At 40.9% G+C, this 26,482-nt stretch overlaps 1 protein-coding gene and 1 long non-coding RNA gene across 2 annotated transcripts in view; one reads left to right on the plus strand and one right to left on the minus strand.

Annotated features, from left to right (window-relative positions):
- The window catches only part of HAS2 (hyaluronan synthase 2), a 29,202-nt gene extending 12,958 nt beyond the window's left edge, over positions 1-16,244 (minus strand). Inside the window, exons 1-2 of the mRNA XM_003933098.4 lie at positions 15,640-16,244; positions 2,749-3,375 (exon numbers count right to left, since the gene is read on the minus strand). Coding sequence (XP_003933147.1) covers positions 2,749-3,375 — 627 coding nt within the window. The 5' untranslated portion in view covers positions 15,640-16,244. The remainder of the gene's footprint in view (positions 1-2,748; positions 3,376-15,639) is intronic.
- A 117-nt stretch (positions 16,245-16,361) lies between these two features.
- Positions 16,362-26,482, plus strand: part of LOC141581491 (uncharacterized) — a 459,045-nt gene continuing 448,924 nt past the window's right edge. Inside the window, exon 1 of the long non-coding RNA XR_012514169.1 lies at positions 16,362-16,522. This is a non-coding gene — a long non-coding RNA (uncharacterized LOC141581491). The remainder of the gene's footprint in view (positions 16,523-26,482) is intronic.

Here is a 26,482-nt window from a genome sequence, read left to right on the forward strand (position 1 = left end):
ATTTTGGTAGAGTGGTGAAGGTATGAAATAATAGGTTGTAAGAGCAGTAAGCAAGACATCTACTCAAGACCAAGTGAAAAGAGTGCCAAGGATTCAGCTGCAACTGGAAACCAATCCTTTTGGCCACCTCTCTCCACAGTTAAGCAGAATTCTCCAGCAAGTTTGTAAGCAGATGGTCAATTTCTTTCCAGCCCCCATTTTCTCTTGTGTATTACCACCTGAAATTTGCTTCCTTCTTTCCCTAACCAGCCTGCACTCCAAGTTCCATCACTTGTAATGCTTAGCAGCCAACATCCTCAAATCCTTCTTCCCTTCTTCTCTTTCTGTGGTTTCTGCTTTGCAATTCTCAAACCCTGGGTCAATCAGAATAGAAGATGGGGTGTTAGTGTTTATACTGAACCTTAGAAAATTGCCATTTTTATAGTTTCGCCATGGTTAAATATTGGGAAATTTACGGAGGGACAGAAGGATGGAATTACCAGTTTCAGAATGCTAAGAGATTTGTCTATCTGTGTGAGTGCTTGGACCTGGCTGACACTCCCTGGAGGCATCAGGACTTAGTTAAGGGCAGCTGGTCGGGTCAATATATCTGGAGGCCTCCCCTGTTTCAGCCCAGAGAAAGAAAAGTTCTCAAGCCTGATTAGGTCTCTAGCAGGAGGCCTACTCTAATAATTTCATATTTTGTATTATTTTTTTTCCTGGACAGGCATAGCATAAAGTTGTCAAGGATACAAACAAAATTCAAAACAAAAATGATGGAAGAAAGGGGTTTCGGAGGAGCAAGTTTTTTTAAGGAAGAAAAAACCCACACAACGAGGACTTGATTAGAAATGTCAAATGTAGCAATTGTTTTAACTAAAAGACAAACTATCAAAACAGATGTTTTCTCATTTAAAACCCAGAACTTCATTTTTGAGCTCTTCTATAAGTTCTCAGTCATCCTTTCCCTTTAAAAATAGCCTATTATCCTCTCATCTAGGTCCATAGTTGTACTATGTTGATACCGAATGTCTGAAGATGACTGAAACTACCTTAACTTGAAAGTTTTACCTTGGAGAAATTAGGAGAAGCTTGACAGAGAAATGCTCCCAACTTTCTAGAAGGGAGATTAACATGCAGATTAATATAATGAAGAAATGCCTCTTAACTCTTCAGACATCAACTGAAATTTGTCGTATGGTGACAATTGACAGGTACTATAATTTGAGTAAGGACTAAATGATAACATAATAAATAATAATATTAATAGAAAAAGCTTTGCTTATATCAATGATAACATCATAAATAACTTTTGCTAAACACTTGGAATACATTAATTTATTCTATCCAGAAAACTGAGACTCAGAGAGGTGGGTGGTCTTGCTCATGGTCAACCAGCTAGTAATCGCTATGATCAGAACCTTGGCCAACTCACTCTAAAGCTGATGCCCATTCCTATCTCACTACCTGACAACCACTGGGTATGACTCTGTGACAGTAAAGCACCCTAAAGAATAGGATGGGCTGGGCGCGGTGGCTCAAGCCTGTAATCCCAGCACTTTGGGAGGCCGAGGTGGGTGGATCACGAGGTCAAGAGATCGAGACCATCCTGGTCAACATGGTGAAACCCCATCTCTACTAAAAATACAAAAAAATCAGCTGGGCATGGTGGCGCATGCCTGTAATCCAAGCTACTCAGGAGGCTGAGGCAGGAGAATTGCCTGAACCCAGGAGGCGGAGGTTGCAGTGAGCCAAGATCGCACCATTGCACTCCAGCCTGGGTAACAAGAGCGAAACTCCATCTCAAAAAAAAAAAAAAAAAAAAAAAAAAAAAAAAAAAGAATAGGAATAGGATGGGTCTTCTAAAAACTGGAATTTCACTAGAAATTCTAGAGGAGAAGAACATCCCAGTGCCTTTTATAAGCCAGAAATATTTTTCCCCCCTAAATACGATCATGGCCAAAATCTAATTATTATAAAGTATCTGCAGAAAATTGAAACTAGAAACTCACAAGGACCCCGCTAATGTTTTAAAGAAGGAAGCTTCAATGAGAACCAGGAGAGGAGAAGCCCTACAGTGAAATATCAGAAAATTACTGGGAGACACAGCCTGTCTAATTTTCATGCAGGCAAACACCACCACAAATGCTTTCAAAGGTCAAGTTGCAGTGAGTGAGGTAATGCTGTTTGGAGAGTGAAATAAACATTGCTTTTGCTCTAAGATTTTTTTCCCCCCATTTTTTGCTTTCCTTTTCCTTCTCTCAATTTTATTTTTCCCCCTCTTTTAAATCAGAATTGTTCTCATCACCTTCATTTTGCCCAGTCTCTGTGAAAAACATTTTATAGCCTCCTTTCAGCCTGCAGATTTTCTCAAGACCCTTCTGCTCAGGCAGACACTATTTTCTTACAAAGCTGGAGAGTTTTAGAGAGTGGAAAATGACGTTGGATTTGATTTGGCAGAACCAAGGGGGCAGAGAAGGTAAGAGAGGGGGAGGGAAGGGAAGGAAGAGTCTCCTGTCAAAATAATCCTGATTTTTAACCAATAACATGGTACAAATTAAGCATTTTCATAGATAGTCTTAACCGTTTTACAAGATTTTTTTTTCTCTTTTTGAAAATGTGCTTTCAACAGTCATGCTGTTTTCAAATGAACTGAAAGAAGTACTGTGTTCAGAAGGTACAAGGATGGGCTATAGCATATGACTGGACAGATACAAAAGCTGCTTTATTTAAATGTATGTTTGCCCTGGCAGAAACATGGAGACCTACCTGTACATAATCCACACTTCGTCCCAGTGCTCTGAAGGCTGTGTACATGACTTCTCTTTTTCCACCCCATTTTTGCATGATGCAAATACTTTTGTTGGACAAGACCAATTGCGTTACGTGCTGCGAGCTCTCTTTATGTGACTCATCCGTCTCACCAGGACCCTTTTCGTGGAAGTTGTTCTTCCAGATATAAGTGGCTGATTTGTCTCTGCCCATGACTTCACTGAAGATGTCCATCATGTAGAGGTCATCTTCTGAGTTCCCATCTATGACCATGACAACTTTAATCCCAGGGTAGGTTAGCCTTTTCACAGATTGCAAACATTTCCTTAAGTAGTCTGGATCTTCTTGATAGGCAGCGATACAAAGGGCAACTGTTTTGTTCAACTTTATGGGGGTTTCTAGGGATTTTTTCATTTTTCGGTGCTCCAAAAAGGCAAACAGGCTTTGGATGATGAGGTGTGATGCCAAAAAGGCACCGTACAGTCCAAAAGAGAAATAGTAATTATCCGTTTGGATAAACTGGTAGCCAACAATATAAGCAGCTGTGATTCCAAGGAGGAGAGAGACTCCAAAGAGTGTGGTTCCAATGATCCTCAGGATACATAGAAACCTCTCACAATGCATCTGTAATATAATCAGATGATATTCTTAGTTAACCGTGATTGTCACACACTTGTTATATACCTAGTATCCTGGAGAGAGTATTGGACTAGAAGCATTCAGGGGTTTTGACACTCAGCCTCTCACCTAGCTCATTAGGTGACTTTCTGCAGTTTTCTCATCTGCAAAATAGGGATAAGGATGCCCTTCCAGCATACCTCAGAGGCTTATTTCAAAAGTCAAATCAGATAATGGTACAGGATAGCAGAATGTATTAAACCAGGCGTCCCCAAACTTTTTACACAGGGGGCCAGTTCACTGTCCCTCAGACTGTTGGAGGGCCGCCACATACTGTGCTCCTCTCACTGACCACCAATGAAAGAGGTGCCCTTTCCTGAAATGCGGCAGGGGGGCTGGATAAATGGCCTCAGGGGGCTGCATGAGGCCCGCGGGCCGTAGTTTGGGGACGCCCGTATTAAACCATAATGTATTAATCAAATGCTACATACATTGCTTTAATGTGTTGGATTACTTAACTAAGGCTGCAGTCTATATATGTGGTCATAGCCAGGCATGGAACCTAAAGTTTCTAACACCCAAAGCAGTCATTCTTCCATATAGTCAGTCCCCTCACCCCTTGATACTGGCCAATGAAAAAATCCACTGGAGATTTTGCTAAATTTCTCACGCATAATTTAATCTCACCTCCAATGCGTATTACTCAACTTACATCCTTTCCATGAAGCCAGATGAAATTGGAGATTAGGGTACTGGATTCTAGTACTAGCTCATTAACTAACTGTGTGAACTCGGGTGAGTCACCATACCTCTCTGGGCCTCAGTAGTTGCTTATTTTTTTAAAATATCTGTTAAATGAGGGATTTTAGAACTGATTATTTGTGAACTCTCCACTGATAACTAAAAATCTTCCATCCCTAAGTACCCTGCATAGATATCTATCAAAGTCCCCGTAATTCTGAGTTATATTCCTTTGTTCCAATGACTGTCTCTTCCATCCACCATCACCAATACTAGCTGATTAGATCCTAAGCATCATGAACCTTACTGGAACCCAGTAAACACAATAAATGTTTGTAGAAATAGCGAATAAATTAAAAGGACAAATAATATCATGATTTATTTCAGCAAGTGAGTTTCCATTCTATCAAAAGCTGTAGCACATAGGCCAGGTGCGGTGACTCACGCCTGTAATCCCAGCACTTTGGGAGGCCAAGGAGGGAAGATCATGAGGTCAGGATTTTAAGAGCATCCTGGCCAACATGGTGAAACTCCATCTCTATTAAAAATACAAAAATTAGTTAGGCGTGGTGGCACACCTGTAATCCCAGCTACTTGAGAGGGTGAAGCAGGAGAATCGCTTGAACCCAGGAGGTGGAGGTTGTGGTGAGCCGAAATCTCGCCACTGCATTCCAGCCTTGGCGACAGGGTGAGACTCCATCTCAAAAAAAAAAAAAAAAAAAAAGCTATAGCGCAATAGACCTGAAACACATTTCCGCTCAGTAACAGTCCGTTTTGCTATCATTCCTAAATTTTGTCTATCTCCTGAAAAAAGTTTTAAACAACTCAAGGACAAAAGAGCCATTTTTCTGTATTTCCCAAAGCATTTCCGATTAACAGAGTGCTTTGCAAACCTTTATTTTTTTTTTCTCCTGGAGTTTTATTTTCCTCTTTAGTCATTCGCATTCATTTTTGGGCTTTTATCATATAGATATTTAATGTTTAATCTTTTTCTTTAATTCAACTAATTTTTCTTTTTTTTTTTTTTTTCTTGAGATGGAGTCTCGCTCTGTCGGCCAGGCTGGAGTGCAGTAGTGCGACCTTGGCTCACTGCAAACTTCACCTCCTAGGTTCAAACAATTCCCCTGCCTCAGCCTCCTGAGTACCTGGGATTACAGATGCCCACCACCATGCCCAGCTAACTTTTGTATTTTTAGTAGACATGGGGTTTCACCGTGTTGGCCAGGCTGGTCTCAAACTCCTGACCTTAGGTGATCTGCTTTCCTTGGCCTCCCAAAGTGCTGGGATTACAGGCATGAGCCACAGCGCCTGGCATAATTCAACTGATTTTTAAAAGCGAAATAAATTTATTTTAAATAGAAATAAATTTCTATTTAGACTAAGAAATTACCTTTGCAAAACCTTTTGCTTGATGTGCTATTTATAATTTCCTAATCCACATGCAAACTTAACATTAAGTGTTCACACAGTATGCACTAAGCTATTAACAGCTGCATGGACACCATGTTGCTCAGCTCCAGGAGGCAACATTCACACAGTCACCTGCTATTCCCTGCAATAGTACATTGAGATGATCCTAAGGGGTTCTGCACTGTACTTTTGGGAAACCTTAGTGTGCCTTCTTACCAATTGCGTTCCCTTTCCTTCCTGAGTATAGGCTTGGTGTGGCCAAGACATTCCAGGCTTTGGAAATTCGAGATGTGCCACTTCCACTAGGGTCTTTTTAGAAAGAGAATATACCTCCTCTAATTTCTCTGGTCCCTCCACAGGCTTGGCACACTTATCAACAATGTTTTAGAGAACTGAAGAGCCCCAAGATAGATGGAACTTGGTCCTTGGATTGCCATATGAAAGGAAGCCACCCACCAAACAGGAATACCTGCCATGGACTCTTATGTTAGCACAAAATAATTTCTGGATTTTTCTTTGTTTGTCCTTTATGCATTTGGGTCTCAGTGTGCTCAACTAGTATAATTTAAATAATGCAAAGCACCCTGGAGAGCAGGATTCTAGTTTGCAGATGTCATTTTTTTTTTATTGTTGTTAAATGGAAGTAACAGAACTTGTCAAAGACCTCATAGGGCCATAGTGAGGAGAAATATGGAACAGTGTTTACAAAAGTGTTTTTAAAAATCAGAATGCATTGCAGCTTAAAGGATCGGTTAACTAGGGAGCTAAAAAGCAAACATAACAAAAAGCATATTGGTGTTCCACTTCTAGCAGCTATATGGGATGCCACAGCGTGCAATGTAGGAGTCTGATAAATGTAACCATAACACAAGTGGAAAGTTTAGACTGCTGGGGAATGGTGAAATGCTGAGTTTTCAGTGAAAGGCAGGCAAGTACAGCATCTCTTATTAATTAATACAGCTGAGGGGATGTTGAAAACTTCCACATGGTACATTAACCAATGCCTAAAGGCACTGGGAGCACCAGAATTGAAACTTGTCATTTCCAAGACATGAGTCATTCTCACAAGAGTGAAAAATTTCAAAGGGACTACAACACTTTGCCAGGATGAAGCTTAAGTGTGTATTTAGCTTGTGTTTAAAATCACCATAGCCAGCAAAAGAACTGCCTGCCATTCTTTTTCATTATTCACATTTTCCCTGCTTTTATCAGCACACGTGGACATAGAGAGTGTTGACATAGCATCTGCTGGCCACAGCTGAAGTGGGAACGCCCTCTTACATCATAAGACTCTACAGAATGTCCTTCTGAAGCCTGGGAAAAGTTACTAGCAACTGCAGCAACGTGGCTAGAGTGAACCTTTATATTTCTACCAGATATCTCCGTGTTGTCTAGTATGGCACATACAGCATCTCTGTACAGGCCAAAGGGTAAAAGGCACATTTTAGAGCCAGCTTTGCTTAGGGAATACGTTGACTTCAGGGAATGAAACACAAGACATGTTTTTTTATAATTTCCCCTGGGCAATTGCATAGATATGGGTACCATATGTGTTAGACTGTCTGAGACAATCCCCAATTCAAATACTCTGCTTCATAAGCATACTCTCCTTGTCAGACATATGACTTTATAGTTAAATTGGAAAATAGAGTTAGTTCAATCCTAAATTATAGGTACTTACTACTAGATAGAAAGATGAGTTAGAAATCTATACTCTCTAAATATTTAAAACAAAAAAACTTAGACATTTTTCCCCACTATGAGACTTTGGCCTATTAATTAATACCAAATATTTACTAACTTGTATTCTCCAGGGAATTAGGCCAAACCAAGTGTTAAAGAATGGCTTGCTATACTATAATGTATATCATTATATGTATCTCCACTAAGTCAGCGGAGATACATAATCTGTTTTCACTAATGCGTCCCAAGGACATAAAACACTGCCTGGGTTATAGATGGTGTTCAGTAAACATTTGTTGAATGCATGAGTGTAACTTTATTCATCATCATCATCATCATCATTATAATGGCAGCTAACATTTAGTCATCATTTATTAGGTTTCAGGCAGTGGGGCAAAATTTCTTTTAAGCATAATCTTATTTACTCTTAATGACTTCGGGTGGTAAGCACATTATTAATCTCGTGTTATAAATAATTATGCATATAATAAGGAAACCAAGATTCTGGGTATTTAATTGTCATAGTCAAAAAACTAAAAGTTAGATCTACAGAGTGGCATAATGCCAGATGACTGTTCTCAATAAATTTGCTGAATATATTTGAATCCTCAAGAAAAATATATTTGAATCCTCATTCTTTTGCTTCTGGCTAATAAAATGTCATTGTGTAAGGAGAGATTAGAAGCAAAATTTGAAAATTGTTTCTCTCCTTTTTTTGAGATGGGAGTCTTGCTCTGTCAAGCGAGGTTCCTAGGTTGGATGCAGTGGCGTAATTTCGGCTCACTGCAATCTCCCCTTCCTCGGTTCAATTAATTCCCCTGCCTCAGTCTCCCGAGTAGCTGGGGCTAGAGGCATGCACCACCACGCCTGCGTAATTTTTGGTATTTTTAGTAGAGAGAGGTTTCACCAAGTTGGCCAGGCTAGTCTTGAACTGACGTCAGGTGATCCGCCTGCCTCAGCCTCCCAAAGTGTTGGGATTACTGGAGTGAGCCACTGCACCAGGCCTGAAAACTGTTTCTCTACTGTTATAGAAAATGAAGAACTGGCACTCACTCGAGGCCAGCCGATACTGAGATTTCTAGGCTCATATATTTTCTATGTGTGTATAACCTAAAAAGACATGAAAAGTGGTGGTTTCAAAGGAAGAGCCTGGTTCCATCTATGCAACAGCAATTCTGCTCCTAATGTCAACAGCCAAAATCCTGTGTTACCATAAAAATGGCACTAGTGTCCCCACTGCTTCCACCTGTGGAGCTGATATACAGCCTTGCTGTTGGCTCATATACCCCAATGTTGCTCTTTGAGTCACTGGACCTCAAAGCCTTTTCCTCTCCCTTGACCTTTTTACATTAAGCTGAGAGCAAAATGTTGGATGAAAGGAGAGTAACATCTATTCTTGCTGCTCCAGTGCAACAGTGAGAATTGAGTTCAATGGAGTTACCCTAGTTTTCATAAAGTGGTCCTTCCATTTGGGATCTGGGGGAAGCTAACATGAATTCAAATTTATTGAATCAGCATGTGGGAAAGACCTACAATTAGATCTGATGATTCCTCTTCTGGGAGGTCTGAGCTTACCTGTCCTTCTAAAGCAACTCCTCCACCCGACCCAACCCTGCCTTCTCCTCACCCCCTGCCAGGCTCTCTCCCTTTAACTTACTTGATTTTCTAAGTGGCATATATATATCCTCTATGGCCATGGGGCCTTGTGTGGTTCGATAACTTGGTTGGTTCCTGCATGAAATCCAGGGCTTGGTAAATAGCAGGTACTCAATAAATACATTTTCAATAAAGAAATAAGCCCATCTGGACTCAGGCAGTCAATGCAGACTGATGGACATATGTCCTACCCTAGTCTTTCTGCAGAGGCAGTGAATATGTGCTAGAGACAACCAAGCCCTTAAGGGTACCCCTCAAGCAGTTATTATTATTATTATTATTATTATTATTATTATTATTATTATTGAGACCACATTTCACTCTTGTTGCCCAGGCTAGAGTGTAATGGCATGATCTCTGCTCACTGCAACCTCTGCCTCCCGGGTTCAAGTGATTCTCCAGCCTCAGCCTCCTGAGTAGCTGGGATTACAGGAATGTGCCACCGTACCCATCTAATTTTGTATTTTTAGTAAAGAAGGGGTTTATCTATGTTGGTCACGCTGGTCTTAAACTCCCAACTTCAGGTGATTCACCTGCCTTGGCCTCCCAAAGTGCTGGGATTACAGGCGTGAGCCACCACGTCCGGCCCCAGTCATTTTTGTTTTTAAAAGAAACCATCTCCATAATTTTTCACCCAGATGTCTTAAGGCAGTGGTTGCCGGGAGTCCCAGACCAGGTCTAGAAGATCTTCAGAAAGCAAAGATAGAAAAGGCAGATAGATGGTGCCCAAGAGCATTTACAGGGATTGTGAGTTGCAATCTGAGTTACTTTATGAGCTCAGGGGTCAAGCTGGGGCATGAACTTTTATCAACTTGAACTCCTTCAGTACCCTTACAGTGTTTATTGTCCATTAATCCATATACTGCTTGGTTTTTTGGCTCTAATGACTTGTGAGCATGTGTTCACGTATGTCTTATCTTTGCAATTGAATAAATTAGTTGGTATTAATCAGATTAGCAAATATTTTGAAATCAGCTATACTAGTGTTCAAATCCCAGCTCTGCATCTACTATCAATTTCAGAGAATTTGACCACTAGAACCTGACTGAGTTAGGACAGAATCCTCGTTCTTCCTTTTAGTGGCTGGATGACCTTGAGCAAGTTATATACTACTTGTCATCTTCAGTTTCTCCATCTATAAAATGGAGCTAAAGATATTTACTCATAAAACAGATTATCAGATTTAAAAAAGAAGTGTAAGTACATATTTTAAAAAGAAATTATCAACAATCAGATCTCAGTGATGTTAGTTTCCTGCCAGTAACTACCTAATTAGCCTGACTCCTTCCTTCCATTTAACCCATTACTTGTGGGTAAACAAGGAATAACTATGGCGTGATGAAAAGAACAGGAGGACTGGGAATCAGAAGAAATGGATTCAAGTCCACACTCTGCCTCATATTAGCAACCTGGCTCAGACAAACCACTTGAGGGTTATATGAATAAGTCATGTGTCCTGGACAATTCAAGTAACATCTTTGAACTTAAGTTGTAAAGTACATTTGCCTCTCTTCATCATTATATTTCAAAATCTACTGAAGACTAGGTTCAGTGTCTTTTTAACTTATAGCCAAGTATTTAAAAGCACAAAGGCACAAAAGATGATGAGACATTTAAAGAATGTTTTTCTAATGAAGGCATTGTTCAAGATCACATTCAATAAATAGTAGAACTGGTTCTAGTTTTTTATCCAAATTGCCTGTCTGTCTTTGGATTGGGGGATTTAGTCAATTTAAACATAGGCTGTCTATGGTTCTAAAACATAGGCTGTCTTTATGTATAAACTCATGTTGTGTGGCAGAAGGGGCAACAGGCCTTATATTATATGCATAATAATTAGAATCAGAAACATTAATCTAGGTTGGTGACACTAGCAAGGATCATAGAAATCGGCTTCTAAGATGATACTCAGGTGGTACCTATCTGCTGGTTAAGAGTGGATTAGGAAGGTATGGTGAGCAAAGGTTAAAAAGTAGTGGTTCCTAAATTTTGCTATATATCCAAACTACCCATGAATCCACAAAATTATCTGATCTGTGGCTCCCACATTTTGAGTTCATTGATATGGGCTGTGCCCAGGTCATTACAGGTTTTAAAATCTCCTCCAGCAATTCAACTATATAACAAAGTTTGGCAACCACCAGGTTAAAGTAAAATAAGACTTTCATGACCTCATTCACATTTATACCCATCCCTGATGTGTATTCCCTCTGCTACTGTCCCTAAGTAGAAATCTGAGATAAGAGTACCCAAATGAAGTCTCCCCCGAAAGACTTCACATTACAGCACATTGCCGCCTGGAACACAAAGCATGAACCCTCCCGACTCCCCCTCCCAACCTCCCTTCTCCCCTTGTGACCTTCTCTTCCTCACTGGCTTTGAAGTCTGCCTTTTTCCTCTCTAGTCCCACTGCACTTATCCTGGCAAAGACCCTTGAGCCAAGCTTGCAGGGTTAGGATACAAGCCTTTTACAGGATTTCTCACCACAGCGGTGTCTGGGTTCAGAACTGTAGGTTTCAGATTTCTTTTCCTTTGCACCGTCCATATGAATCAATTATTTCTAGGAGGTACATTCTTCCAACTGCTCTACTGGTTCTTGAACTTCATCATCCTAAAGTTAGTTCAGTGTAGGGGGAAAAATGTGCCAAAAGATTTGACACAGAATCTTAGTTTTACATGAACCTACATTGGCTCCTGGGAATTATCCCTATAGGTCAAAACCCTATCTACACAGTCAAATGTAGCACAAGTGCCAAGTCTCCTTAGGAAATCTCTACTGATCTCTCTCAATCAGATGTGACTTCTCAATTTGAACCCCCATAAAATTTGACTAGTGCAGCTGCAGCATAAATTAGCATGAATTCAGTTCAAGGGCATTATATTCAAGAATTCTTGGATTAAATTCCAGCCACACCCCTTACTAATTCACTTTGAGTGAATTGCTTAACTTTTCTGAGGCAAAGTTCTTTTATTTACAAAAGTTTCTTTGCAGATTAGGATTAGATATACTTACGTAAACCATCTAGTCGAGTGCCTGAAACATACTAGACATGTGACAAACAATAGCTGCTGTTTCTTATGGGGCCTGATCATATTTTGCCTTACAGTCTGATTATTTTAAAATTTCATTAAATACATTTTGAACACATTTTTAATTATCTGCAGAACAGATGTATTTAGTTAAGAGGCATTCATTAATAAATTTATTTAAATAAGAAAATATTTAACAGTGACCTTGTTATATTTAACTGTCTCTCATCAGTAACATTCTCCTAGATTGTGGGAAAGAAAAAGGAATATATATATGAACTCCACAAGACTACCATTAAAAATATACTTTTTATTTTTTTTTCTTTTTGAGAAGGAGACTTGCTCTGTCGCCCTGGCTGGAGTACAGTGGCACAATCTCAGCTCACTACAATACAACCTCTACCTCCTGAGGTCAAGCGATTCTCCTGCATCAGCCTCCCGAGTAGCCGGGATAATTACCAACACACCCGGCTAATTTTTGTATTTTTAGTAGAGACAGGGTTTCACCATGTTGGCCAGCCTGTTCTCAAACTCCTGACCTCAGGTGATCTGCCCTCATTGGCCTCCCAAAGTCCTGGGGTTACAGGCGTAAGAAAAATACACTTAAATAATATAAGGCTGTATGCAGTAGGATAATACTCTACACCGATTGCTGCTAGAGGGGAAAGGATAAAACATCAAGTTGGGATGATGAAAATGAGTTTTCTCTGCAGGTAGCTGTCCCTCAGCTCAGTTGACATACCGGCTGCTACCAACTCTGTCACTGCAGCCTCTTAGAGGAACACGGCCTAAGTTGGCATGGATAAAAAGAAGAAACCAGATCACATTTTGAAACACGGAGGTTATGCTCTGTCCGCCCACTACTTTAACTCAGGGGTCACATTTCATACAAGAGCCAGGAAGCTAATAATGTAACAAACTGCCTGTTCTTACACTTTTAAATTAACTGTGTAATGTAACTTTGAAAAAGAGTGTGTCCACCTTGATCCATAGACAAAGGACTCTCCCCACAGTGCCAACAGCAGGAAATAAATGAACCAGTGCCAGGTGTTTAAAAATTCAAGAAAAAAAAAATTAAAACGTCTTACCTGGTAAGGAAACCATGTATGGGAAAGTATTTATGAAAATCAATACTATGGGGCTATATTCTATAGACCTAACAAAAATGACTGGTTCCAAACTAACTTACTTTCTAGTAACAGTGTCTTACTCACTTGTTGCACAATTTTTATTTTCCAGGAAGGTAGCTGACTAAATCCTTGCTTTGTGGAGAGTGACATTAGAATTTAATGCTAGTCACTGATTTGTTAAGTCCTTGAATTTTTATAAAATGCATAACTTTCTTTGATAAATTTTTTGACTCCAGCTACAGTACAAGCAACTCAGGTAATACGCATTTGTCAGTATGTCTATAATATATTTTTCTATTTATCCGACTCAGGTGATATCTAAGAAAAAAAGGAATAGGAGGGATGATACTCTAGTTACAATATTTTATTCTACAAATGTCTATTTAGAAATCAGAATTATCTGTCTCCAGAACTGGAAACACATACAAGACATAATATATAAACACAATGAGTACTTTGCAGTGTTAAATTGTCATTGAAAATGTAAAAGAATCGCCAAACTCTCAGGAAAACTTCTGGTGGAGTGTGATGGGTGCTCAAAAACCAGTACCTCAGCTGTACTGTGATCTTACTAAGCTATAGAAAAATGTGGTGAAAACTAATTTAATGCACGAATCAACTTGCACACATTGGAAGGAAATAAAAATTTAGAATTTCAAAGTTCTTTTCAATTCAATAGTCGTATAAGCATAAAACTTAAAAGTGTATCTACAAGGAATTCAATGGACTTAGATCTATAGAAATACACAATTTAATTTTAAACCTAGTATCGTGAATGTATGTGTTGACCGTTAAAAACGTTATTCTAAAATAACGTTTTTTTTAAAAAAATAACCTGATTTGATCCAAAGGTACTTATCCTATGCCTTAACCGCAGTGAGAAATCTGAGCCAAAGCCTTGGAATGTACAATGAGTTGTCTCCCTCTTAACACTGGCTCACTCCTTCAGCAAAGCCCAACTACCAACTTGCTTCGCTTTATTCTAACACTGAGCTGACGGGCTCTATATACTCAGGCCGCCAGTTGGGGGAAGCCCTTTATGGCCAATCAGGGCTTCCGTATCTATTGCGTCACCCCTCCCCCTGGGTGTGACGTCAAAGGCAATCCCAGCGCAGACACGTGGGTTGGAGCAGCCTAGAGTTTCTGGGCAATTGCTCCCGAGATCCAACAAGCAGCCACGGTTCCAAGGGTGAGGAAGTGGGCAGGGGAGGGGCTGACGGGGCTTCTACACGTTTAGCTCGTTTGCCCCAGAGGCGCGCGGTGTCCCCGAGTCCAAACGCTCGGCGCGGACGTTTGGGGGCTGGAGAGCGAGGCGCTGGGGGAAACTGGCCCCCAAGGCTGTGTATCAGGACCCGGGTCTTGCAAGCCCTCGTCCCCAGGCACCGCCCCTGTGCTCCCAGCGCCTCTTCGCAGCCTCAGGTATCCTTTCAGCGCCGTTCTCCCGCGGCTGCGTTTCCGTGGCCAGAGGAAAAAGGCTTTCTCGCCTCGCGGTTCTCACCCTCACACAGACCCTTCTTTCAGACCCGCCCTCCTGTTCACAGGGACCCATTTCGGAGCCCTGGCTCACGCTGGGCGGGAACAGGCGTGACGAATTCCGCCCAAGGTGTTGATTATCCATCCAAACCCAGCCTCTGGCTTCCCTCCCACCTCCACCCCAGCTCCCGTGGGCCCCTCGCCTCCTTCCCGGGCTGGGCGCTCGAGAAGGCGCCCCCAGATCTGCCACCGGGCAGTGTCCCCAGCTGCAGCTGAGGAGGGAAGCGCCGGCGTGCGCGGTGCCACGTCGGAATTGGCTCTGGGGACGTTGCAGCTGCTAAAGCGCTGCACGCGGTCCCCTAGCACGCCCTGCCCCCGGGCGGCCGGCGGACCGGCCCTGCGCGGAGAGGAGGGATGCGCGCCCTCCTTCCGCTCCCAGCTGCGAGTGTCACCGCCTGCATCAGGGACCCCGGCCCGAGTAAGACTTCCGGAGCCGAGCTGAGCCCAGGCTTACGAGCCTGACACTTTAATGGGGTGCGGGAAGTGTAAAGGAGGGGAGGCCCGGGAAAGGGGGGAGTGGCCGAGAGGGGCCGGTAGCTGCGAGGAGGTAGAGAAGGACCCTCCTTCTCCAGGGTCCCAGCTAGCCGGAGCTGGAAACCCAGATTGCTTAACTCTTTGCATTCCCAGCAAGTTTCTCACAAGTAAAACGCGCTGGGCTATTGCAGCTTTTCTCCACATAGAGTGTGTGTGTGGGGCGGGAGAAGGGAAGGGGTGGGGGCGGCTGTGCAGAATGCATTTTCCTTACACATTGGAAATTCTGTTTCCTAACTCAGGAGCCCCTCTGTTGCTCCGGAAGATGCAAAATGGAAAAGTCCATCTGGGGACGTGCCGCCTTCCCCAGGCAGAGAGGTTACCTGTGTCCCCAGAAAGGAAGCGGATTTCTGGCGAGAACCACAGAGATGGGAAAAGAGGGCTCTGTTGCTAAGCCTGGCAGTGACCTGAAATATTCCCTGATCTTCAGTCTTGGAAATTTTTAAAACTCCACATTTTCCAAAAATTTCAAAACACTTATATGGATAATTTCTTCCTTCCCCCTGGCCTATTTGAGGACCTTCGTCGTTCACCAAATCGCGCCAGTGTAACGTACCTTGTTCAGCTCTTGGTCATAAAGTCGTCCTCAGCCTGTCTGTGTGGTCCCGGAGGGTCGGTGGCGGACAGTTTCCAAAATTGAGGTAATAAGAGATTAGATGAATTTGAGACGACCGGCCAAAAAAAATAAGAAATTTAAAAGCAACATTTAAACAGGATAGGGAAGTCTTAAATGTTTGATTCTCCCCCACTTTAAAAAGTAATTTCACTAATATTCTCTTTATTTTTTTTTTGTTGCACTTCAGTCTTCTAATTCTTAAAAAAAATTATGCTTTAAAAATAAATTAACTTTTTTTCTTCTTTTTTTTTTCTTCAGTCCTTCTCCCCCCGATAACAGAAAATCTCTTTTTCGTCTTTAAAAAAAAAAAAAAAAAAAAAAAAAAAAGCCTGCGGGAAACTCAGCAGAACCCAGGAAGCGCAGAATCGGGAGAAAAGTCTTTGGCTGGGGCTGTTTCAAGTCCCTGGTTCAATGGGCTGCTCGAAGCCAGGACCGGGTAATTCTTTCCAGACGTCTTGACTTCTCCTTCCTCGCCGTTGTTGCCTTTCTGCCTCCTCTAACTTAAGGGGGTCTTAACAAGTGAGCTGGTGGGTGTTTTAATAGGGCGGCGGAGGGAGTGGGGGGGTGAGGGAAGTGGAGAGGGAGGTGTGGACTGGGGAACCCTGAGGGGAGGGAACTGGGAGCGCGGGCAGGCGGGCGGGCGGGAGGCGGGGAGGAGGAGAGGGAGAGGGAGAGAGAAATTGGCCATTCAAAGCCTTCTCTGAGCTAGAGGCCGGCTCTAAACTCCAATGAATTCAATTAACTTGATTGCTAACGTGTGTAGAGAAATGGAAGCCACAGAGGGGGCCACCACCTGATTCCCGGCTCTCTTCGGGCGGCGGAGGTGAGAGCCCTTGCCTCGTGGACTTCCCTGAACCCCCGCGTTACACGTTCCCTCCGAGCGATAAACTCCCTGTTGTGCTTAAGTAATTTGTTTTAAAGCCAAATGGTGCCCTTCGGCTAAGTAACCGCCCCGAGGAGGAATAGTTGGGAGGGGTGTGCACGTGTGTGTGTGTGTGAGTGTGCGCGTGTGTGTGTACCTGGAGCCCTCGACAGCCGGCTGGGACTCTAAAAAGACCCCGCCGCTCCACCGCTTGTTAACCCTTTCTTCCCGCCAACTCAAAAGTTTCTGAGCTGACGTCAAGTGTCAAAGCCTTCTCCTTAAGAGGTTTCTGCTGTGGGTGGGCGGAAAAAAATAGAAAAATAATTATATGTGTATTTTGGCTCAACCTGGTCCCCTAACATAAAAATACTCAAAACAGCGCGCATTGAAAATAATACAAATTGTTTTCTGGAGGGCTGATATTTAGCCATGTCTAAGGAAGTGACATAAGTGGCTTTTGCTTCTTGCAAACTTTCTTACGCAAAGTTAACGAGTAAAAATACGTCTTGTTTGGAGATGGCCTTTTCTCGTCGTTTTTTACAATTGTCCCAAGGCCGGGTAGAGTTCGTTTTTTGGCTAGTTCCCCCCGCGTCGCCCCCCTCCCTGCATCGTCCGCCCCTTTCTTTCTCTTGGTCCTTGCCAGCAAGCCTTCTGATGACTTAAAATAGACAGTAGGTGGCACTGTTTAGAAAAAAATGACTGAATTTACAAATTAACCAACTTGGTCTTTGGAGATTGCGGTTGAAATTGTTAAAGGGTAAAACAGATTTTCTTTCTTTCTTTTCTTTCTTCCTTTCCTTTCCTTTTCTTTCCTCCCCTTCCAAGGATCCTCTGAGGGGTGGGCTTCTTTGGCACTCGACAGGACTGGGTCTTCAAGTCCTTATCACTTATTTGGGCTATAATGAACAAGTCGACACAGAAAAGTCGAATAAACTGGAAACGATGATTTCAACATGTCGCACAAGGTGTAGTGTTGGGGGATGTGATTAGAGGTAAAACATTTTACTGCAATACCAGGGAGTCAGCCATCCTAGTCCCCAGGGGCCGACCTGCAAAATACTGTGTGTTTCCGAAACCCCTCACCACCTCCACACACAGCGGTTACCACTCTGGGAAGCATTACCTTGGCCTGATGACTTCACGCTGCTCAGGGGAAACTCATTCCCCAGCAGACCTTCTCGCTTCAGCCTTTGTTTGAACTCTGCCTTAGGTGGTTCAACTCTTCAAAAGACTGGCTTAAATTTCAGAGCACCATTTCATCCCACTTAATCAGACTCTATCTTCCTGATTCGGTAGTTTTTTGTGAGTTTTCAAATGCTAAATTATAATTTTAAATATATTACCTAACTCCTGCACTCTGACATATAACGTGGATTAGATTGATTTAGAGGTAGAGTGGAAATTGTGGGGTGCCAAGTGTCTAGCTGTGAGGCCCCAGGGGGACACTTAACCTTCCAGCTCTAACTTTCATGGATATGATATGCAATACAGGAATACCTATTACTGCTTACTAGCGTTTTAACTGTGCCTGTGCTAATAGTCAAGCAAGACGCACATTTAGTAAAACTAGTTTTCTTTATTATAGAAAAACTAATCTTGTTTCTCACCTCGTACTTGTAATTCATGACCCATAAAACAAAAGTAAAATGTTCTCTGACTGCAAATGGATATACAGCTATGCATTTGCATTTCTGTCATCCTCCCATTTGCACACCAACGAAAGAGTTAAGAGGCCAATACAATGTGAAGCCGGAGGTGAAAGTTACTTGAAAGCCAACTTTCAAGTTTGAGAGAGACTACATTCAAATCCCATCTTTGATGTTTGCTGTTTGTGAGCCTGGAAGCATATTTCACCTCTCTGGATCTTCATTTCTTGGTTGATAAATGGAGGATATAGCTACAAAATGGTTTAGATGATTAATGTGTTAAATTAAGAGCTTAGCTTAGTGCCAGCAACATTGTGGGTATTTAGAAAAACATTAGTACTGAACTCTTTTCCTGCCTTTCTATTCCTTGAATTATTCTTGGTGAGCCTTAACTGTGGTTTCATTCTAGGCTCTCCTATTTGACCTACTTCAGCTTTCTACTGTCCTCCGACCCACCCCCCCACCCCCGCCACCTTTTTTTTTTTTAGATGGGTTCTCGCTCTTTGATCCAGGCTGGAGTGCAGTGGCGTGATCTCAGCTCACTACAACCTCCGACTCCCAGGTTCAAGCAATTCTCCTGTCTCAACCTCTGAAGTAGCTGGGACTACAGGTGTGTACCACCACACCTGGCTGATTTTTGAATTTTTAATAGAGATGGGGTTTCACTATATTTGCCAGGCTGGTCTTGAACTCCTGACCTCATGATCTGCCCGCCTCGGCCTCCCAAAGTGCTGGTGGGATTACAGGCATGAACCACCACACCCAGCCAACCCCTCACTCCTTTATTATTATTTTTATAGACATGGGGTCTCACTATGTTGCCCAGACTGGTCTTGAACCCCTAGGCTCATGCAATTCTTCTGCCTTCCAAAATGCTGCAATTATGGATGTGAGCCACTTTGCCTGGCCCCTTCAGTCTTTTAGATTGACTCAGTCAGTGCTCCTGAATATATCCCAGACATTCACATTTAATGCAACTTCTTTTCTGAGTCTCAGGCCAACATTACAATCACTGGTCATGGAGTAATGATTCACAAGCACCAGATTAAGAGACATAAGATCCAGTTTCACTAATAAGCTGTGGCACCAATCAATTGAATAACATTAGGTAAACCTCAGCTTTCTATCTTAAATGAGCTCTCTGGATCAGAAGATGACATCCTTTCACCCATCCCTTTCGGGTTTTGACATCCTGAAATATACGTTATAGAACCCATATCTGTTATGTTTTCACCTGTACAAGACAACAGAGAAAACATGATCGTTTTTACTTGTGTAGATGTGAGTTAGCTGTATATTATTGTTGACCTCCATCCCACAGCACAAAACGTATGTTTGTATGTCTGAGAGACAAAGTATCCAGAACAAGGATTAGCACCATCATAATCCTCTGTATATTTGCTTCTAGAAACTTTGGTAAAGAAACTCTTTACAATCTTAACTATTGAGAAACTTAAAAAAAAAAAAAAGTTTATATATGTTTTATCTATCAACATTAACCACATTAGACGTTAAAGCTAACTTAAGTTTTAAGATACTCATCATTTAAAGTAATAATAAGTGTAGTTACATACCAACTTAATAAAATTTTGTGAAATAGCTGTTTTTCAAAACCCAAAGTGAGAAAAGTAGCACTGTTTTCCATGTTCACAAATCTCTTTGCTGTCTAGCTAATAGAAAACAGCTGGATTCTCCTATTTGCTTTGCATTCAATTGTTGTTTTGATAGAGGTATTAAAAAAAAACCTGGTGTCACACACAAATGTAACTGGGAAATGAAAGAGTGTTTGTAGGCTTTTTAAGATATTCCTTCTTTATACTACATCAAAACTTGGTAAGTTGCAATGTTGTGAATTGGGCCAGGGCTTGGCCCTCTGAAGATTTGCTGAAAATCACTGACATGAAGTAGATTAATAGGAGACAGAGCATATACATTTATTTAATGTGTATACCTAGGGCCCTTTAGAATGAAGACCAAAAGATACAGAAGAAACTGTTTTTATGCTTAAGTTTAACAAAGAATGGGCAGCCATGTAGGTACAGGATAGAACAGAAAGGGCATAATCTATTGCTAGCAGATTGGAGTTAGCTTGGTGTGCAACAGACATCTATACTGTGTCCTTTCTATTTCTTCACACAGAATATTAAACAGCCAAATACTCAAGGATTAAAATTTAATAAAATTAAAACTATTGGCCAGGTGAAGTGGCTCACGCCTGTAATCTCAGGACTTTGGGAGGCTGAGGTGGGCCTATCACCTGAGGTTGGGAGTTTGAGACCAGCCTGACCATCACGGAGAAACCCCTTCTCTACTAAAAATACAAAATTAACTGGGCGTGGTGGTGCATGCCTGTAATCCCACTACTGGAGAGACTGAGGCAGAAGAATCACTTGAACCCGGAAGGCAAAGGTTGCGGTCAGCCAAGATCGCGCCATTGCACTCCAGCCTGGGCAACAAGAGTGAAACTCTGTCTCAAAAAAACACAAAAGAAAAACAAAAACAAAAAAACCTATTTACTGCTTTGTCAAGGATTTTCTTCAATGAAACTTGCTATTTATTTCCTGGTGAGGGCTTGGGGGTAAAGTATGTGAGAATGATTGCTAGTATGGTTTGCTACCACTGACTAATTACCAGCTAACGTACCAGCAGCTTTCCCCATCATTGTCTCTGCATCATCAGTATAAATGTCAACAAAGTGAAAGATGAAAATGCCTTAAAATTAATATTAAAATCATTTTGGTGCCCTAAAAGGGCCTCAGGGTCCTCCAAATGTTTACAAACCACAGTAGAAAATACTGGTTTGTATTAAGCATACCAAATGCAGTGGTGTACAAATATGATTTTTTTACTTTAAGAATATAGACAAAGTGTTGCACATTGAGAAGATGTCTAGCAATAAGAAGAAGAATATTGATAGTAACTGTTTTATGAAGCATAGCTGTAGGAATTAGTAATGCTTAGTATGACACAGATGATTCAGAGGACACAAGAGACTGGGAACCTTTTATGTCTTGGATACACATGTGAGATTTAGCATATGCCCTGTGATTCCAAGACTGTCTGTATACCACTAAGGAATAAAACACATAGTATTTCAGCTCCACAAATGATAGAATTTCTTAGGAGTCTGAAATCCTTGTGTAAAGTTGGAAATATTTAACCTGAAATTTAGTTTCTATTTCCAGTTTGCACGAGACAAAGGGATTTCCAGAATCTCATAGAAATTGGACTACTTGTCTTTTAGTGTTAATTATGAGGCTGAACTCCCATGGCTCTAGAATTAATGTAGAGAAAATGTTGAAGATGGTAAAGCTGTGTTAATGATGGCCACTGGATTTTGAAATGTGAAGAAACAGATGTAAGTATTTATCAGACACTCAAACTGGAATGAACAGATTGGAAGAAATTAAAATACTCATTGATTCATTGATATAGGGAGAGGAAGATCATTTTATTTCTTATTGTAGTTTTTGAAGATTTCACTATATCAAAGTAGTAATTTGTCAATCTTTGATCCTTTCATATTAGACTCGGAATATTTTTTGACTTATTTTCTAAGGATTACCAAAATGCAAATGAAAGGAACAAAAATCCAAAAGTCATGGAAAACTCTTTCTAATCATGTCTCAATAGTCCCTTCCACAGATGAAGGAACTAGCTTTAAAATATTATATGACTAAGGCTGTACCCTGAAAGATAGGTAGGTATTCAAAAGTATCTGAGGTAAATAATTGTGATCTGATTGACAACAGATCAAATATAGCCATCTGGATCACTTATTTTAAAAGAAAAATATCCTGTATTTTAGAACTTTTACCTTAGATCACTGAATAATTATGTAGGAACAAATTTTCATATTATTAAGCTATTGAAATTTTGTCTCCAGATTCATGTGTGTTTCAGAGCTAAGGGCAGAAAAAGTTATTTTACATAGCCTAAACAATCAATATATTTATCACTTGCATTTTTCTGGACTCAGATTAGGAAAGGACAAAACTCTTGTTAATTTAAATATTAGCAATCTCTGTCAAGAAAAGTTTGTGCTTCACAGGACAAATCAACAATAGCAGAAAATGTTACTCAGGGGGAAGATTTGTAATCTAATCATCCTTTGATATTTTAATGGCCTTAACTGCAATCACTAAGGATAAGATTTTAAAATGTGTGTGTGTCCACAGCAATTGCTAATAGTCCTGATGGGGGAAAGAGATTAAGTACCTACATTATAGAAATAATCCTCCTTGGAAATTATATGGCATTTTATCTTATTCCCGAAAAGCTTAACAAGCTTTCCAGCTTTTTAAAACCCTGAGAAGATTTGCTTCATTTCTGGAAACTGATTTGTTTCTTATTAGAGGGTGTAGTTGTTAAGCTGTTCTAGGTAAAAGAATCTTTTTTGATAATTTGAGATAAAATGTGACTCTGTTCCCAAATTAACAAATAGCATTTGAAAATTTTCTCACAATTTCCAGGACGGTACAAACTGCTAACCCTCAGGCATGTTCATGGACAGATTTAAAAGTCTCTTGTCAGATAGAAATATTGTGCAGTCTTTGGAAAGACTAAGACATCCAACATCTTCCTAGTTAATTAGAAAGTAAAAAGCTGGCTGGGTGCAGTGGCTCATGCCTATAATCCCAACACTTTGGGAAGCTGAGGCAGGTGGATCACGAGGTCAGGAGTTTGAGACCAGCCTGACCAACATGGTGAAACCCTGTATCTACTAAAAAATACAAAAATTAGTCAGGCATGGTATCATGTGCCTGTAATTCCAGCTATTCAGGAGGCTGAGGCAGGATGATCACTTGAACCCAGGAAGCAGAGGTTGCAGTGAACTGAGATCGAGCCATTGCATTCTAGCCTGGGCAGCGAAACTCCGTCTCAAAAAAAAAAAAAAAAAGTAAAAAGCTTAGGAAACGTGTATTTTCATCTACAACATCCCTGAAGCGGAAGTTCACAAGCTTCAGAGTACTTACAAGTTTAAAAAGAAGACAAAAGGAGAAAAAAGTTAAGCCAACTTTCTTTTTTTTCTAATGATTTACAGTAATTTTCTTTCAATGCATCAGTTTGAAAGAGAGAATTTCAAACTAAGGAAATCGTAGTCATTTGGGAGAAAGCTAAGAAACTGGGAATAAAAGATTTTTCAAGAAGCCACTGCATTTCTTTTTTTCCCCAGGCATTGACACCTGATTTTACGTTTTCAGGAGAATAAGACAATCCAAATTCTATTTCAGTTTTCAAATTAAGAAGACCGTGTTCAAACACAGGTGGCTGAAATCCTTAGCAGCATTGAGGGCCCCTAAATCAATTCAGTAAATTGAGACTTCCTACCTTTATCCAAGAGAGGTGTTAGCTCCAAAACCCTATTAGTAGAATTGTCATTCCAATTGCAATTCCAGGGCTGGTACTGTCGCTATTAGTCCTAATAATGCAATTATTCCAATTCCACAGCTGATACTGTCTCTAGCAGTCCTAATAATGCCCTTAAGTATGACTCCAGGTATTAGTCACATCCTGCCTACCGTGAAAGCCATAGCAGGGTAACTTGAAGATGAAAGCAAGCAATTGAGAAGCTTACCAAATATATTATATTTTGGTGAATTATAGGTGTGTTCTCTCATAGCATTTTCTTTCCAGTATTTTAAAGTTTCCAGGTTCAATCCGGCTCAGTGCAGGATTGAGAACTTAGTGTGCAATGGTTCCAACTATGCATTATGTATAGGCAGAGAACCAGGACCTATTTTGATTTTGTTCCTGACTCGTCTCTTGCAAACAGCACCTGTTGTTTGTTCACACCAAATTCATCAGGCTTCTAGTTAAGCAATTGTTTGTTTTGAAAAGCCAGGTGGCTTCAAGACTCAGAGGTGAAAAGAAATGTAAAGTTATACTTCTCAAGTGGTCTGAGAATGCTCTCCATTGCAATCAGTTGGCTGCTGTTAAAATGTAAATCCTGTGTCCAAACCGCAGACCTATCTCATCAGAATTTATAGCAGTGGGTTCTGGGAATATGCCTACTTTGCAAAAACTTCCCCAGGTCATTCTTATATAAACTTCGAAGCTTGGGAACTTCTGCTTCACAGGGGTGTTGTAGATGGAAACACAAGTTTCCTAAGCTTTTTTTGAGACGGAGTTTCGCTCTTGTTACCCAGGCTGGAGTGCAATGGCGCGATCTCGGCTCACCGCAACCTCCGCCTCCTGGGTTCAGGCAATTCTCCCGCCTCAGCCTCCTGAGCAGCTGGGATTACAGGCACGCGCCACCATGCCCAGCTAATTTTTTGTATTTTTAGTAGAGACGGGGTTTCACCATGTTGACCAGGATGGTCTCGATCTCTCGACCTCGTGATCCACCCGCCTCGGCCTCCCAAAGTGCTGGGATTACAGGCTTGAGCCACCGCGCCCGGCCAAGTTTCCTAAGCTTTTTACATGTACCTCTTTAAAATTATATTTGTGTCCTTAAGTCTAATTTGTGTCCTTACTACAAAAGAGTAACAATGCTTACTCTAGTAAAAATAGAGTAGTATTGTAGAGTAGTATTTTTTTTGCAGAGCAGCATTGGAATTTCTAAGTATTTTTTCTCTTCAGTGTTTGTCTTGAACTCCCTGAGGTTTATGTAATCAATAGCTTATCTGCTGGGACATTAATCCAGTGATTTCCATCACAGGTGAGACCATATCAAGTATAAAATTGAGGATTCTAGACTTGAACTATCGATTTGGGTACCCTCACACTTATATCTGAATGGTCTCGGGAAAATTGCTCAATCTCTAAACCTCAGTTTCTCTGTATTTATACTCTCTGTGTATAAAATAGATATGGTAGTAAGATCTTAGAAGTTCATTGTGGGGAGTAAATAAAATTATCCTTTGAAAGCTCTGATAAGCAAGAAATAAATGTTTGCATAATTATGGGTGTTGTTGCAAACACTGTTAGGTTGAAAGATGACAAGTGTACTCATCCCTAAGAACTTGCTCCTTGGCAACAATGGAGATTTTCAATTTCCCCTGTTCTGGTAGGCTTTCTGCTACTGTATACTTCTAGATTATGCTCAGAATTCAAAAATGTAAAAGCTGGTCAAGACTTCTTGAATGCTTAAAAGCTACAAATAGGATTTTAAATTACTAAACAAAATCCCTTTAAAGTACTAATTACTAGCTGCAGTATGTAGTTTAGAAGGAATTTACTATAGGGGTATTTACCATGTCTACGTAAATATTGGGAAATTCCATATTCAAAAAGGCTTAAAAGCCAAGTTTATATACTTCTTTGAGATAGTTGAGTGTTTTCTTTCTTGCCTTTTGTGTTTACCAAGGGAAACTGACAGAGTTCTCATCTGGTGTTCAGCACACCCTTGCTTCATCTCGTGCTTCCACCTCAATGATCTGAGGTGTGTAGAGGTCAAGTGACTCATCCAGGTCACACAGATTGAGTCAGAGATTCAAGCCAAATTGAATTGTTGTGTCAGCATTTTTGACAAGTTTCTAGGAGTGTCTGAGAATAAATACGTAACTAAAACTGAGTCTACACCTTTGCTTTTAGAGTAACGAGAAAGGATACTTCTGTTATTATTGATGTTTTAATTCCATTTAAAGTTCTAAATAAAATACAAAATATTTCTAAGTATAATAGTTCAGATATGACTTATTAACTTTCCCCCAAATAACTGAATTTATACTGCTATCGCATTAGAACCCTAGCAGAAGACTCCACCTCTTGAAAATTCTGGCCAATTTGATCTACTTTCAGCCATCTCTCCTCATTTTGAGCCACCATGTTCATTATTGCTGCATATTCTTTCACCAGAAGTTTATTAAGCATCTATTATAGGCCAGGTACAAGTCTTATCATTAGCATTTACAGGACTCGGCACAAGAGTACTAATAGTGGCTCATATGCGAATATCTAAATGCCTAATAGTTATAAAACAAGTTGGCAAAATATTTCCTAAAATTAAAACACTCCAGCATGCTATGCCAGAACAGCAGTGCAAGAAGAACGCACTACCAGCCACCAGCACCTAGGTACCCATCTCCTGCCTCTGGCCCTCAGCCCATCCCTCTTTTTTCTCCACTCATGGCCACATCCCATAATGTGATGGACTTTGCACACGTGCCTTGAATATCATAGCTTGCACAGTGAAGCCATCCACACCTATAGCAATCAGGACCCCTTGCACTATTCTTTGTGGAGTTTGCACTATTCTCCAAACTCCTTAGTCTGATCTGATCTTAAATTTTCCAACCCAATTGCAAATATTTTTCTTTATACTACATGATAT

Source organism: Saimiri boliviensis, chromosome 15 (assembly GCF_048565385.1).
Source record: "Saimiri boliviensis isolate mSaiBol1 chromosome 15, mSaiBol1.pri, whole genome shotgun sequence".
In the NCBI taxonomy this organism is placed as follows: domain Eukaryota; kingdom Metazoa; phylum Chordata; class Mammalia; order Primates; family Cebidae; genus Saimiri; species Saimiri boliviensis.